Source organism: Aquarana catesbeiana, linkage group LG13 (assembly GCF_042186555.1).
Source record: "Aquarana catesbeiana isolate 2022-GZ linkage group LG13, ASM4218655v1, whole genome shotgun sequence".
NCBI lineage: Eukaryota > Metazoa > Chordata > Amphibia > Anura > Ranidae > Aquarana > Aquarana catesbeiana.
Window position 1 is genome coordinate 80,875,796 of NC_133336.1, and position 16,639 is coordinate 80,892,434.

The 16,639-nt window shown below is 40.4% G+C and overlaps 1 protein-coding gene across 9 annotated transcripts in view; it reads left to right on the top strand.

Moving 5' to 3' along the window:
• DPF3 (double PHD fingers 3) overlaps window positions 1-16,639 on the top strand; it is a 458,181-nt gene that overhangs the window by 299,702 nt on the left and 141,840 nt on the right. For all 9 annotated transcript variants that reach the window (XM_073610451.1, XM_073610453.1, XM_073610448.1 and 6 more), the window contains one exon: window positions 2,426-2,492. In XM_073610451.1, the coding sequence (XP_073466552.1) occupies window positions 2,426-2,492 (67 nt within the window). The remainder of the gene's footprint in view (window positions 1-2,425; window positions 2,493-16,639) is intronic.

Genomic DNA, 16,639 nt, shown 5'->3' on the forward strand with positions numbered 1-16,639 from the left:
AATTTAGCTCCTAAGTCCCTAAAATCGTTCTTTAAGACACTCCATCTGCCTCTGACTTTGTCATTGGTGCCAACATGCACCATGACAGCCAGGTCTTCCCCAGCCCCTCCCAGTAATCTGTCCACCAGATCCTTGATGTGCCGAACCCGAGTGCCCGGTAGACAGCATACAGTTCAGCACTTCAAGTCTTTGTCACAGATTGCCTTCTCTGCCCTAAGAATTGAGTCCCCTACCACCAGAATCCATCCTTTTTCTTTGCTTCCCCCACACTTTCACTGGAGGAGTTCTTCCCCTGGCAGCTAGGAGAGTCCCTCAGCTCCAGCAGTGCTGGTCCCTGACCGGTTTCACCAATGTCAATCAATGGAGCGTACTTATTGGGATGCTCCAGCCCAGGATCAGCCTCCCTGGCACTTCCCCTTATCCTTCCTGTCACCCATCTACTCGTTTCTAGTGCCTGCACCTCTTTTGTCTCCACCTGCCTCTGTGCTGGCCCCTGACGACACCTGCCGGGTACATTTCTGGCTCTCCTTTAGTATATGGAGGGTCTTCTCAGTGCTGACAGTTGCTACTCTAGATTCAGAACCTGAAACAGGGAAATTACATTTTGCACAGCAGTATTCGCCCTTGATCAGCATACATGCCGCAAGATGTACACCGAGTCGCATCTCCACACCCGCTGGGCATCATACCTACTAATTTAATGAGGATTGGGCATTATACCATGTACAAATTACCTAACAACTACCTTCCTGACACTAATACTCAACAATACAATACACAGGTACTCAACAAGACAATACACAGGTACTTGCTGCCCACGTGCACTCGCAGACCAGGTGCACTCGCCATAGTGATCCTTCCTGCCCTCCATGTGCCATAGCGATCCTTCCTTTCTGCCCTCCAGGTGCAATAGTGATCCTTCCTGCCCTGCAGGTGCCATAGTGATCCTTCCGTCCTGCCTTCTATGTGCCATGGTGGGTGATCCTTCCTTCCTGCCTTCCGTGTTCCATAATGATCCTCGCTTCCATGTGCCATAGTGATCTTTCCTTCCTGCCTTCCATATGCCATAGTGATCCTTCCTTCCTGTCCTCAATGTACCATAGTGATGATTCCTTCCTACCCTCCATGTACCGTAGTGATCCTTCCTTCCATATGCCATAGTGATCCTTCCTTCCTGCTTTCCATGTACCATAGTGATCCTTCCTGCCTTCCATGTGCCATAGTGCTCCTTCCTGCCTTCCATATGCCATAGTGATCCTTCTTGCCTTCCATATGCCATAGTGATCCTTCCTGCCTTTCCTATGCCATAGTGGTCCTTCCTTCCATATGCAATACTGATACATCCTTTCTTCTATGTACCATAATGTTCGCTCCTTCCTTTCTTCCATTTACCATAGTCATCCTTCCCTCTCTCTCTCCCTAAGGGTTGGTTCACACTGGAACACAGTTCAGGAAAGACATGTTCCATTTGCATTTCCCACACTGCATGCAACCATGCTGCCCTTGTGAGACGCATGCGGGTGTCATTAATTGGTAATGGCATTGTGTTTGCAGCCACCAAACAACATGATACTGCAGTACTATACGGTTTGGTACAATTTTAAATAGTAGTGCTTTGGAGAGTGTCCCCATTCACTTGAATAGGTCATGGTTAGTGGGCAGTAGTGGCTTGCAATGCATCAGGGGATATAGCATTGCAGCTGCAGCATATGTACACCCCCTGATGCTGCCTCTGCAGTTAAAGGGGGAATACTTGGCGAGGTGTTAAAACCCTGTGGTTTTACCACCCCTACAACCATTAGTGTGGATGAGCCCCGAGTGTTATGTTGCATATTTCTGACATTTGAGATGAGATTTCCTTCTGATGTTCATTTGTTCAAGCAATGCTGCACTGTATACAGCAACTGCTCAGCTTCTGTTAAATCATCCCTCTTTAAGCCACTCATGACCATGGCCACTCTTGATCATGACCATCATTTGCTACTACTGTATGTACTACGGTCTTATTTTTTGGCTCCATCCTAGGGTTCCGCGGGTCCTTCATAATCCTCTATTTTAAGCGCTCTGTCTATTTTCAGTATATACAAAACTAGCTGTAATGGAAGTTTTTTTTCTAAATGATTGTGTTGAGGTTTATATGTATCCCTGATACTCCAACTTGTGGCACAGCAATCGATGCATATTTTATAGATACAAGGAAGCCCAGGTTTTGGTTAACAACTGCCCTTAAGCCCCTCCCGCTATCATGTTTGGTCACACCCACTTCTAGGAGGTCAATGAAATGTCCCTCATTCTTAAGTTCAAAGGTTCAGGGGTATGAGAGTAAGCCCTCCTACTGATATCAAAATAACATGCGTAAAGCCAAAAGTGTGCTGTATTACTGTGAAAATAAAACATTCAGAAAAATGTTCCCTTTAAATTCTAGGCTCGTGGAGGAAGGAGGAGGAATGATACATCATTTGATGAGCATGACAAACCTTACGTATGTGACAGTAAGTAGTGCTCCACCCTTGCATTCCCTTTTTGTGCTCTTTGTTCCTAAGTGCACAGCTTGATACCCATCAGTAAGAATCATAGCGTTGTTATTTTTTCATTTTGTTTTTGCTTTAGCTATGCTGCTTTACTCAGTTGTCTGCTAGCTTCTGCTTGCCTTTATACTTAAGGTTGCTTAGATATGCAAAGCTTAGGGCAAGTATAACAATATCTGAAATGCAAGTTGCTTCCATTTTTTTTTTAAAGGTTCCCTACTATAAAACTGTTGTGAAAATCAACAAACAATAAGCAATGCACAATTTAACAGTTTTTTTAATCTATGAAAGTATTATAAAATCATTGTGGACACTAAGATTTGTACCAATTAAAGAGAAATACACTGGATGCCACAGTGGACTCCTGAAAAGAATAGCTACCTTGTTGTGAAAAGAATAGCTAACTCACTGTCAAATTGATGCTTTGACTTAAAGTGGAACTTTAGTCAGAAAATTTGTGGTTGTAAATGGTCACCTTGTAAAACAACCCATTCAGTTTGAAATAGAAATGAAAGGCAAAACATTTGTGTATAGAGTTTTTAAAAAAACATAAATACCTTTTTTCCCTTTTTAATAAGTGATCACATTCTCTCTATTCCCTCTGTTTTTAGCTGCGTAAGACCTGGAGGGAGGAGAAGCAGCAGGACACTGAGCTTCTAAGTGAAAGGCTGTGCAGGGGGGTGGGGGGCTGTCAGGACAGATCAGATCATTAGTAGAGAGCAGGCACAGCTAGAGAACTGACCACAGTGTTTTCTCCTGCTTAGTGTGGTCAGTTTCTAATAGGAAATCATAGGGACTGGCAGGTTTACCAGGGATTTCACACTAAGGAAGTAAAACGAGGAGGACGGGATACTTTTTCATACAAGTACATGGTACAGCAGATACATATCAGGAATATGAAATGTTGGGGTAACAAATGCTTAAGTCCTGCTAGATCACTTCCGGCTGGTCCCTTTTGCAGGTATAGCTATGTAAAACATTAAAAATAAGTACCTATGTGGTCTAAAATGCAGTAATACACTGTCTCGCCCTGCTCTGCACATGCTCAGTTGCTCTCTATTATTCAGCTCTGTGCTGAAAATGTAGAGGCCAATCTGCTGACTGCCCAAAGATTTAATGTTGTTCAGGGGATCTGGGCTTTTTCAAAATGGGAGCCTACAGCAAGAACAGACAGAACAATGCTGGAGGCAATTTACAACACACACTAATTTTGGTAGCATAAATAATAATGTGGAATGTGCGCTTTTTGCTAAAGAATATTATTTTTATCAAGTTGTTATGGGTAAAGTTCTGCTTTAGGTAATTCATTAGTAACTTGCCTGGATCAAGAATACAGATCAGGAATTCTAACTTCACTTTGACCCAAACAAAGGGGAGTATTTTTTTTTAGCGCTGCACCTTATTCCTAGTCCTTATGGCTACAAGAAAGAGAAAGATATCAGGAAATGGTGGATCCAATGAGACACTCTACAGTACTATTACCTGTTTATGAGATCCATTTTTGCCTTGTGACAAGGTGTTTGCTGGAATTGTGTGGTTTCTCTGCTTATACCCAATTATATATACAACCACCAACCTGGTTCATTTTATAGGTTGTGATGTTTGGGAGGTTGTTATCACAAGTGTAATGCTCACCCAGTGAGTATAATCCACACTAAATATTCTGCTTTGTGGCTTGTTGGCCCTCCGGAAAGAAAAGTTCCAAAGCACTGATTTCCCTCACAGGGGTATCACTTAAAAAATGAAAATAAATGACCTTAGCCTCCTGGCTTAGTTCTGCAGCACCACTGCTCAGGTCCCAGGCTTAAACCTCCGGTTTGGTCCCACCGACTGAATCACTCTCAGCACCGTTTTGCAATCTATGCACCTGACACCATAGGCGTGCGCACAGGGTGTGCCGGATGTGCCTGGGCACACCCTAATCACCCCATGTGCATTAGCATTATCCAGGGGTGGCACCAGGTGGGTGGTTGGGGTGCCGGTGGCCAGTGTAAATGCCCCCATTATATTAAAGGCTAGGTTCAACTAGGAACACATTACACCTATACTTAGGATGTAAGGTAATATGCTCCCAATCAACTGTCTCCCACCATCAGAGCCTCCTCCCTGTGACAGCAGGTGGCGTTCATGTGTGTTTGAGCTTTGAGGTGCACACCCTAATGCAATAGGCTGCGCACACCTATGCCTGACACGGCTCTCACAGCTCCCTGCTGCTCTCGCTCTCAGACTTATGGCCTATGTCTGTTCCATTACAGACCGCACAGGCACGCCTCTGGCTGTCCCCTAGCAACCACACAGACTCCTCAGGAAGATGTAGCACAGCCTGCTAGTCTTCAGCAAGGCCCAGACACAGGATTGGAGGTTTTTCCCACCCAAATCTCTCTGAAACCGCTGAGCTCCAGACATTAATCTGGGACTTACAAAACCCTGAGAAAACCAAAAATGTTGTTTTCTCTGCTCCAAACAGAAGTTCTAGAGCCCCTCAATCTGCATCCTTGAGAATTCTGTGTACCTTTTTAGTTCTTTTTCCACAGTGATACAAAAGGACGCCACTTGCTCACATCTATAGCTGGCTATCGCAGTAAGAAGCATTGGAGGGCTAACAACAAGTACAAACAGGGCCATGGAAAAATCCATGGAAAAAACCAAGCTTAACTTACCACCAGCCCGCAGACAACCAAATAACCTGTCTAACAGTATGCGTTAAAAGCAGGGGTTTAGTCTGCACACATTTGCAAATCCATGCGTAAGCCACAGAGCCTCGTTAAGGCACCCCGGTATCTGTGGTACCTAACTCTAACTTATGAGTGTCCCCACAATGGAGGCACATGCATTCTGATGGATAGGTGAGAGCAGGTGGACTGAAGGGGAGCCACCCCTTCTTAAAGGTGCAGGGGCACACTGAACACCCAGCATGTAGCACAATGGCAGCAAAGGTGTCAGTGCGTTGCCTGACTAAAAAACTTCTATCTTCTCACATCTATAGCTGGCTATCTTACTGCGATAGCCAGCTATAGATGTAAGCAAGTGGCGTCTTTTTGTATCAATGTCGTGTTTTTTGGTCAGGCAACGCACTGACACCTTTGTTGACATCACTGATCCCCAAAAAGTGTCACTTGGTGTCAGAATTGTCCGCCGCAATGTCATAGTCCCGCGAAAAATCGCTAATTGCCCCCATTACTAGTAAAAACAATTAAAAAAAATTAAAAGTCCATACATCTATCCCATAGTTTGTAGACGCTTTTGCCCAAACAAATCAAAATGCACTTATTGGGATTTTTTGTTTACCAAAAAGATGTAGCAAAATACTAATTGGCCTAAACTGATGAAGAAATTAGATTTTTTTTATAATTGGATGTGTTTTATAGCGGAAAGTAAAAAATATTGTTTTTTTTTTTTCAAAATTGTCTGTCTTTTTTTGTTTATAGCACAAAAAATAAAAACCGCAGGTGGTGATCAGATACCATCAAAAGAAAGCTCTATTTGTGGGAAAAAATGACAAATTTTATTTGGGTAGAGCATCGCAGGACTGTGCAATTGTCAGTAAAAGTAACACGGTGCCATATTGCAAAAAATGGCCTGGTCAGGAAGGGGGTAAAACCTTCTGGAGCTGAAGTGGTTAAACTACCTCCCAAATAATGACCAGCATAATATCAAAAATGGTTTATAGACTTTACACTATACTATACCCACAGTTGCTGCAAAAGGAGAAACAAAAACCCCACTAAAGCATAATCCAATCAGCAGGGGGAAAAATTCCTTCTAGTTCAACGATAAAATAAATAAATAAATAAATAGAATAAAAAATATCATACAATCCCATATACCCAATCCTATACCCACAGTTGATCCAGAGGAAGGCGAAAAAACCCCCAAAAAAGCAGGATCCAATTTGCTACAGCAGGGGAAAAAAATTCCTTCCTGATCCCATAGAGGCAATCGGATTTTCCCTGGATCAATTTTACCTATAAATGTTAGTACCCAGTTATATTATGTACATTTAGGAAAGAATCCAGGCCTTTCTTAAAGCAATCTACTAAGCTGGCTAGAACCAACTCTGGAGGGAGTCCATTCCACATTTTCAGAGCTCTTACTGTGAAGAAACCTTTCCGTATTTGGAGATGAAATCTCCTTTCCTCTAGACGTAAAGAGTGCCCCCTTGTCCTCAGTATTGACCGTAAAGTGAATAACTCAATACCAAGTTCACTATATGGACCCCTTATATATTTATACATGGTGATCATAGCCCCCCTTAATCTCCTCTTCTCAAGAGTGAATAAATTCAGTTCCTCTAAGATCAAACTTAATTTCATAATTGTCCACATCAGCATTATGGTTGCCCTCAAAGGGCCGGTTGTATCTGTAAGACTATATACAGTATATAATTGTGCTTCCCCTAAAAATGATAAAAATTAGTTAATTAAAATGTAACAGTTAAACTACTGACAGTAGTCCAATAGGGGAATATAACTTGGTGTGGCCCACATAAAGGAGCCTACAGGGACAGGTGAGGCAATATACCACGAAGTTAGTAGAACAATTATAGAAGTTGTCAATTTAGTAGGTTTTACCCTTAGCGGTGAACTGTTTTTGGCCATGTTAAACAAAGTCACAGGTTTTGCATAAGGCTTTCCGACAGCAATACAAATCTGAGATACAGTGAGGTAGTGGTTTGAGTGGATATCAGAGGTTTCAGTTTACTTGGTGCCAGCTTATTCTTAAGGGTAGGGGCTTTTCTATAGGTAATCTTGTCCCCCCCCCAAATGACGTGCTTTAAGTGAGGGTCTTCTAATAATATCCCCCAATGTTTGGTAAAAATATGCTCCATTTTCCTGTATTGATTGTGGTATCTAGCGATAAACCTAACAAGCTGTTTTTTTTTCTCCTTGGCTGCTTTTTGGAGGTTTGCCTTTTTGGTGGGTCTTTTTTTATCTTTTTAACCTGGAACACACATGCTCCTTTCGACCTACTCCTGTCCAGCCATGCAAGGAATTCCCTAGCTTGTGGTGGATCTCTAGCCCACCTTTAACAATGCAGAAGTCTTTGCTTCCTTATCACTGGAAAGTGATAACACACAGGCTGGGAAGGAGTGTTCTAGTCCCTCACGGTCCAGGGAACATGGTCACTAGTGGAAGCCAAGCTCACCATCAACATCCTGAAGCTCAGAGCAATATGAATTGCTTTTCAACACTGGACCTCTTCTGCAAAGATACCAAATCAGGGTGCAATCAAATAAAACAATGCCATGGCTGTGACCTACATCAGCCACCAGGAGTCATTTAACCTTAAAGGAAGCAAGCCTGATCACCTCATAGATGGAGACTCTCTGTGTAAGTGATTTCTGCAGTCCACATTCCAGGAGTGAACAGCGGATTACCTCAGCCACCAACACTTGAATCAAGGGGAATGGACCCTTCTCCCTGACATTTTCAACCCGGTATGTCAGATTGGGGACCCCAGATATGGATATCCTTGTCTTCATATTCAACAACAAGCTACCTCTGTTTGTGGCCAGGGCCAAGGATGCTCTAGCACTGGCATTGGATGCCTTGATAATTCTCTGGTCTCAGTTCAGGCTAATCCATGTCTTCCCTCCAGTGTGAATTCTGCCTTGTCTGCACCACAAAGTAGAGCAAGAGAAGAAACCAATGATTATCGTTACACCAAACTGGCCCAAAAGAACAGGGGACAGGCATACTAAAACTACTGAAATATGGTTATAAGAGATAACTGCGCCATCCCTAAAAATAACTATATACTATGTGCCTAAACCACTATATCATACAGTGCATGTGAATATATATAATTATACAAATATGTAAAACTAAACATTATATATATATATATATATATATATATATATATATATAAATATATAAAAGAGAGTCCCAGTGCTGCTCCTTTTCATAGGTATTGTATCCCTTATGCTCAAAACTTCATGCTTGTATACACCACCAATTTGTGATTCACCACCACCTTCCAAGGTTTACACTCACCAGAAAGCAATGATAAAAACGCCTCAATATTATGGCAGGATTTGTTTTTCTTCCATAGGATATACCACAGGTTTATCAGCAATGATCACAGTATTCCATCGATGCCTCAACAATCTCCAAATCCCATGGAAAACAAATAGCCATCATTGCGCAACATTGTTAACTTTATTGTGTATTATATAAAAATCGTAGATGGGTGCACTCGCAGGTTAGTGTGCCTATAAGACAGGCACATGTCTATCCAGCGTTCCAAGTAAAGCCCTTGCTCGTCATCCCGTCTGTAGGAACCGGCTTGCGTTGCAAACCTCGGTTTGGTGCGGGTCAGTGGCAGGAATTGACGTTGATGTTATTCACCGGCCTCTACACGTTTCACATCATTTGTGCGTCATTAGGAAGCTGGTGGCGCCATTTTACTTTGCATGTATGCCCATACTTAATTTCATTTATCAGGTTGTTCGCAGGACCGGAAGTCCGCAAACCGCCATTTTGGTTTCTGGTGTTTTATTGCCCCTATTATGCTTGTTAAACTTCCTGTTTTCCCCTTTACTTAATTTAATCAAAAAGCGGAAGTAATAGTTTCTTTCAGTTATTTTTATCCCTAGTTTGTGAATGACAAATTCAGGCAAGAGGGAATAACTGGATAGACTTCTACTTGACATTTAAAACTTGCACTTCCACCATACTGCAAAAATCCATATTAGAAAAAACTTCTATATTTAAAACCCATTCACAATATGCTGACTCTATAAAATCTGTAGAATTAATATCATGCTGCAGAATACCTAAATGAATGTTATGGAAAAAGAAAAAATGAAATGAAAAATAAATAAAAATAAAAATATAGAGAATAAATCAAAAATAAATGAAAGTAAAGATAAAATTAAAATAAAATAAATTAAAATAAAATTAAAAGTGAAAATTAAAGTTAAAAATAATAAATAATTAAAAATCTTCAAAAAAAATAATTAATGTCAGATTCCACATTCAACCTGTACGGTTTCATTGTGTTCATTTTAAATATCCAGTGGGTTTTGTTACGCAAGACTTCCCTTCGCAGGTTTGATTTTCTCCAGTTTTGTTCAATTTTATCAATGGCATAGAATTTAAGGTGCTGTGGGTGCCTATTGTGTTTAATCCTGAAATGTTGTGAGACACTATGGTGTCTAAATCCCTTTAAGTTTTGGATATGTTCACCTATCCTAATAGATAATTTTCTCGTTCTTCCCACGTATTGCAGCCCACAGCTGCATTCCAGCACATATGTTACATGTGTGCTGCAACACGTGATCAGTTTATCTATTTTATGTTTTTGCATAGTTGTATTTGATTGGAATTCTGATATTTTTCTTATTCCTTTTTTGTGGTTCTACAAGGTTTGCATTTACCACACTTGTAAAATCCTTTATGATCAAAGAAAGATACCATTTTCTTAGGTGGGTCAGGCACATTTTTTACCAGACTATCTCTGATACGCCTTCCTCTTCTGTAAATGAACTTCGGTTTAGATGGTAGGATCTTACCAAGATGGGGATCATTACAAATAATTGGCCTATTTTCTCCAGGGCTTTATATTCCGTATTGAATCCTGTGATGAAGGATATTTTATTTTGCTCTCTTATTTTTAATGGTTTTTCTTTGAGCATAATTTCTTCACAGCCTTGTGCCCACCAATGCAGTCTTGTGTCCACCAATGCAGCCTGTGTCCACTATGCAGCCTACCTGTGCAGGGGATGAGAGGAACAGGAGAGCCGCCCAGGTGTTCAGAGCGCAGTGTGGGGAACACAGCGATAACAGCTTTGATTTCAATTGCCGTGTTCCCGCTGCTCAACGTCATATACAACCCCGCCCCCTTGCCGGGGAACTTTGATTGACAGATCACCTGTCACTGGGATTGGACGGGTGATCTGTCTGTCAATGTCCCAGGACAAGGAGGAGGGGCTGTATCTGACAGCGAGCGGCGGGGAATATGGCTATTGAAATGAAAGCTGTTATCGTTGTGTTCCCTGTGCTGCGCTCTGAACAGATGGGCAGCTCTCTCTTTCTCTTCCCCTCCGAGATCGCTGGGAGAAGGACTCCCATTCCACACAGGCTGCCGGCTCGCCCCCCACTCCCAGGCAGCCCTTTCTCGCCAGCCCTCAAAATCCACTCGCAAAATGCGAGCAGGCGAGTGGATTTTTTGAGGGCTGTATTAGGGTATGTGAACATATCCAAAACATAAATAAGGGATTTAGACACCATAGTGTCTCACAACATTTCAGGATTAAACATAATAGGGACCCACAGTATCTTAAAATTGAACATAATTAAAGAAATTCAAACCTGCGAAGGGAAGTCTTGCGTAACAAAACCCACTGGATATTTAAAATGAACACAATGAAACCGTACAGGTTGAATGTGGAATCTGACATTAATTATTTTTTTTGAAGATTTTTAATTATTTATTATTTTTAACTTTAATTTTCACTTTTAATTTTATTTTAATTTATTTTATTTTAATTTTATCTTTACTTTCATTTATTTTTGATTTATTTCTCTATATTTTTATTTTTATTTATTTTTCATTTCATTTTTTCTTTTTCCATAACATTCATTTAGGTATTCTGCAGCATGATATTAATTCTACAGATTTTATAGAGTCAGCATATTGTGAATGGGTTTTAAATATAGAAGTCATATGGAAAGGTAACCAAGAAGAGTTTGATGAGTTCCTAAAACATATAGATACTAATAACTATGGCATTCAATTCACAGTGAATGTCCAACAAGTTGGCACACATTTTCTAGATCTGGAAATTTTTAAAAATGACAACCAAATGAATACCACTTCAAGGACACAGGCAGAAATGGATAAATCCATTTCAGGCGCAACTGTGTCCTTATGGAGGATTATTATGCACAAACAGGTTATGCATGAAAAGAACTGGAGCAAACTAGGGATCAAGTAGGGAGTGCCGATAGGGAAATTATGCTCAAAGAAAAACCATTAAAAATAAGAGAGCAAAATAAAATATCCTTCATCACAGGATTCAATACAGAATATAAAGCCCTGGAGAAAATAGGCCAATTATTTGTAATGATCCCCATCTTGGTAAGATCCTACCATCTAAACCGAAGTTCATTTACAGAAGAGGAAGGAGTATCAGAGATAGTCTGGTAAAAAATGTGCCTGACCCACCTAAGAAAATGGTAACTTTCTTTGATCTTAAAGGATTTTACAAGTGTGGTAAATGCAAACCTTGTAGAACCACAAAAAAGGAATAAGAAAAATATCAGAATTCCAATCAAATACAACTATGCAAAAACATAAAATAGATAAACTGATCACGTGTTGCAGCACACATGTAACATATGTACTGGAATGCAGCTGTGGGCTGCAATACGTGGGAAGAACAACGAGAAAATTATCTATTAGGATAGGTGAACATATCCAAAACTTAAAGGGATTTAGACACCATAGTGTCTCACAACATTTCAGGATTAAACACAATAGGCACCCACAGCACCTTAAATTCTATGCCATTGATAAAATTGAACAAAACTGGAGAAAATCAAACCTGCGAAGGGAAGTCTCATGTAACAAAACCCACTGGATATTTAAAATGAACACAATGAAACCATACGGGTTGAATGTGGAATTAGACATTCATTGTTTTATTGAAGATTTTTAATTATTTATTTTTATCTTTAGCTTTCACATTTATTTTTAATATTATTTTTATTTTTAATTTCATTTATTTTTTATTTATTTCTCTATATTTTTCTTTACTTTTCTTTTTCTTTATTTTTCTATATTTTCTATATATTTTTATTTTTCATTTCATTTTTTCTTTGTCCTTACTTTCATTTAGGTATTCTGCAGCATGATATTAATTCTACAGATTTTATAGAGGCAGCATATTGTGAATGGGTTTTAAATATAGAAGTTTTTTCTAATATGGATTTTTTAAGTAAAGTTTTAAATGTCGATTAAGTAAACGTCTATCCAGCTATTCCCTCTTGCCTGAATTTGTCATTCACAAACTAGGGATAAAAATAATAACCAAATTAAATGAAGTAAGGAGGAAACAGGAAGTTAACAAGCATAATATGGGCATTAAACGCCAGTAACCAAAATGGCGGTTTGCGGACTTCCGGTTCCACAAACATCTTGATTGGTTAAATTAAATGAAGACTGGGCATAAATACCTAAAGTAAAATGGTACCACCAGCTTCCTGATGATGCACAAATGATGCGAAACGCGCAGAGGCCAGCGAATAGCGTCAACGCCACTTTTTGCCACTGACCCGCACCAAACTGAGGCTCCTACAGACGGGACGGCGAGCAAAGGCTTTACTCGGAACGCTGGATAGACTTGTGCCTGTCTTATAGGCATACTAACATGTGAGTGCATCCATCTACGATTTTTATATAATACACAATAAAGTTAAGAATGTTGCGCAATGCAATTGTTTTCCATGAGAATTGGAGATTGTTGAGGCATGGATGGAATACTGTGATCATTGCTGATAAACCTGTGCTATATCCTATAGAAGGAAAACAAATCCTGGCATAAAATTGAGGCGTTTTTATCATTGCTTTCTGGTGAGTGAAAACCTTGGAAGGTGGTGATGAATCATGAATTGGGGGTGTATACAAGCATGAAGTTTTGTACACAAGGGATACAATACCTATAAAAAAGGAGCAGCACTGGGACTCTCTTTTATATATATATTTTTTCATATATGTTTATATATTTTGACATATTCTATAATTTTATATATTCACATGCACTGTATAATATAGCGGTTTAAGCACATAGTATATAGTTATTTTTAGGGTTGGCGCAGTTATCTCTTATACCCATATTTCGTATTGCCCCACATTATCTAGTGGGGAACCTATAATTGCAGCAGATCCTATATTTCACATAAATATTATCCTTGATTTGTGCCAGTGACACCATACTAAAACTAATAGGTAATGGCCACTGGCCTCTCCCCAATAGGCCAGGCCTGCGGCCCCAGGGCCATCTATTCCATCCTGCTTCTTAGTCACTAGAATTAATAACATGGCTGTTAAGGCTCAGGTCTTATGAGACAGAGAGATTTCAGAGTCTCTCATTCTTACCTTGCTAAAAAAAAAAAGCAAGAAAAGCAACTTCCAGAAATATCTATTATTGCATCTGGAAATCCTTCTTTGCTTGGTGTGGACACAGAAAATTCAGTCCCAGAGATCACTTCTGTGCCTCGCATTCTGGCCTTTCTTCAATCTGGACTTGCCCAGAACTTAATACAAATTTATTAGAAAGACTGTAGGACTTTATAGGCGCCCCATGGATCACAGCAATATAAATATAAAATAGAACTGTATTAAACAATTATCTTTAAAGCAGCAGGACATACATAAATTGCATATACACCCAAACAGGAAGGAGACCTCCCATATCACTAATGTTCACTGTGTATATTGCAGGCCACTTCCACCATCCTTCTCCTTAAAGTGGTGTTCCGCCCAAAAAAAAAAAAAAAATACATGAATGTGCCTAAAAAAAAAAATAAAAAAAAACATTTGGAATTTTTTTTTTTTTACTCACCTCTAAATGCCTGTTGCTAGGGGGTCCCTCGTAGTCTGCCTCTTTCAGTGCTTGGGCTAGTGACATCACTTCCCCTCGGCACAGGAAGGGCTCAGCTCTGCTCCCTCCCTCTTGTCAATCATCTGGGACCCATTACAGGTCCCAGATGACTGAGCGGCCAATCACGGCGCGCGGTGCCACTTGCACATGTGCAGTGGGTGCCCGGCTGTGAAGCCACAGCCTGGCGCCCACAGTTGCAATGCTGGCGCATTTAGAGGTGAGTAAAAAAAAAAAATTCCAAATGTTTTTTTTTATTTTTTTTTTTTTTAGGCACATTCATGATTTTTTTTTTTACTCACCTCTAAATGCCTGTTGCTAGGGGGTCCCTCGTAGTCTGCCTCTTTCAGTGCCTGGGCTAGTGACATCACTTCCCCTCGGCACAGGAAGGGCTCAGCTCTGCTCCCTCCCTCTTGTCAATCATCTGGGACCCATTACAGGTCCCCACACCTCAACTTAAATACACATTTTAGAGGGTGGGAATTATCCCCACTTACCCTGATAAACTACCAGCAGGTAGACATGGTAACAAATTCAGATAAGGGAAATGTTCTTGTTCTAAAACTACAGGTACAGGAAATGCTTTGCTAAGGTAGCTTACCTGTTTGTGAAAAAGCGTACCTTACAATAGTGTATAAACCATACCAGTAAGAAAAAAAAATAATCATAAAATATATTTTAGCTGGTAGTAAAGGTAGCCAGGAGTGCAGAAATGGGTGCCCTTCTCATTTCCCTATTTTCTGGCAGTGGAAGATCTACCTAACCTCTTTGAACGCCTTTTCCTGAATAAGCATGTTTGCGAAAAGCATTGAGAAATTGTGACCCTTCTGCAGTCTATAGTCATCTTATTATTCTCCAAGTGCCATATTGTATGGGCACACAATTTCCAGAAAATTTGAAGCCATGGAAAGGAAAGTTTTATTCCCAGTTTTTTTTTTTTCCCCAGGAAAAAAAAAATGGAGCCTGATCAATTTTCTACTGATTTTCAGGTGTCTTGTTATTTTTAAATGAAGGGATTGTGTATTTTTGGGAGGCCATGGTTTAAAATACTTTCTTACTTGAAGATGCTCCTGGTGAAGAAACACTTTGTGATTATCCAGAAGCATCAGAAAGAGTGTTTCTGGAATGCGAACTCTGGAGGGAAAAGCTACTCGCACTTTCATTCTGGTCCTCATAATTTAAGTATTATTTTTAGAGGTGCACCAAAATTTCGGCGGCCGAAACATTTTTGCCGATAATAGTGTTTTCAGCATATTGCCGAAAGAAAAAAGGTGCTGATAATGGCACCGAAAAGGGGGTGGTCCGCCCCAGGTGCCACACATTGCAGGTGGCATCATCCTGGCGCACCCCTGTCAAAGTCCTCCTCTCCTTGTGTGTCAAGCAGAATGGTGTTTTCCCTCTGTGTTACGGAGCTTTAATCTGAATTGTTCGGCAGCCCATTGTAACAAAGTCCTGCCTACTAGAGTTGGTTCCTGTGATGGACGGCACACTGATCCAATGCCAGGAAATTGAAGTGTGACATGTATCATAGGAGCCCGTCTAGGAGGCAGGACTTTGTTACAGTGGCCGCCCAGCACTGCGCCTGATGGGCACTGATGAGGCTGCATTGATCTCTTGTATCATGTCTGCAGTCTCTGACCATCTCCTGTAGTATGTGTCTGCAGTCTCTGACCATCTCCTGTAGTATGTCTGCAGTCTCTGACCATCTCCTGTACTGTGTCTGCAGTCTCTGACCATCTCCTGTACTGTGTCTGCAGTCTCTGACCATGTCTGCTAGAGGTGCACCAAATGGAAATTTTGCTAATACTATTAGCAATGTGTTTAAGTTTAAGTAAGAGATTGCAGACATGATACAAGAGATGATCAGAGACTGCATTTTTTTAATAGTTTTTCTTGCACTTAAAAGGTGCCAATAATGGCCGGCAATAAATTCATATTAATTCATATTAATTTAAATTGATATTAATTAAAAACTCATTAATACCAGTGTTACCAGCACTCATACATATTTGTACTTTCCATCACTACTGTCTTTTGTATGTATAATGCAATTTTTGGCTAAATAAAAGAATTACATAAAAAGGCTTCAGGCAGCCGCATCGCTGGATCATGGGATAGGTGAGTGTATTTATTAAAAGTCAGTAGCTAAAACGTGTAGCCGCTGACTTTTAATAAACAGAAAAACTAGTGGAACTCTGCTTTAAGGTCTTCATGTTATATAGTTTGAATACAATGTTGTAGATATATTTATCATTGTAAAAGAACATATTTCACACTTTCAATTTTTCCAGAAAAAAATACTGTAGATGGGGTTACTATTTTAAGGGGTTCTGCATATATGTAAAATGTGCAAATTTTCTTAAAGCCTCGTTTCTTTCCCCCGCTCTCCTCTGCGCCATCACTAGTGTGGGAACCCGGCTGTGTCAGCTTGCAACATCACAGCTGGGTGTGCACTGCGCAGGCGTGATTCATGCTGCGCTGGCCCTGAATGGCCAAGCAATCTTCT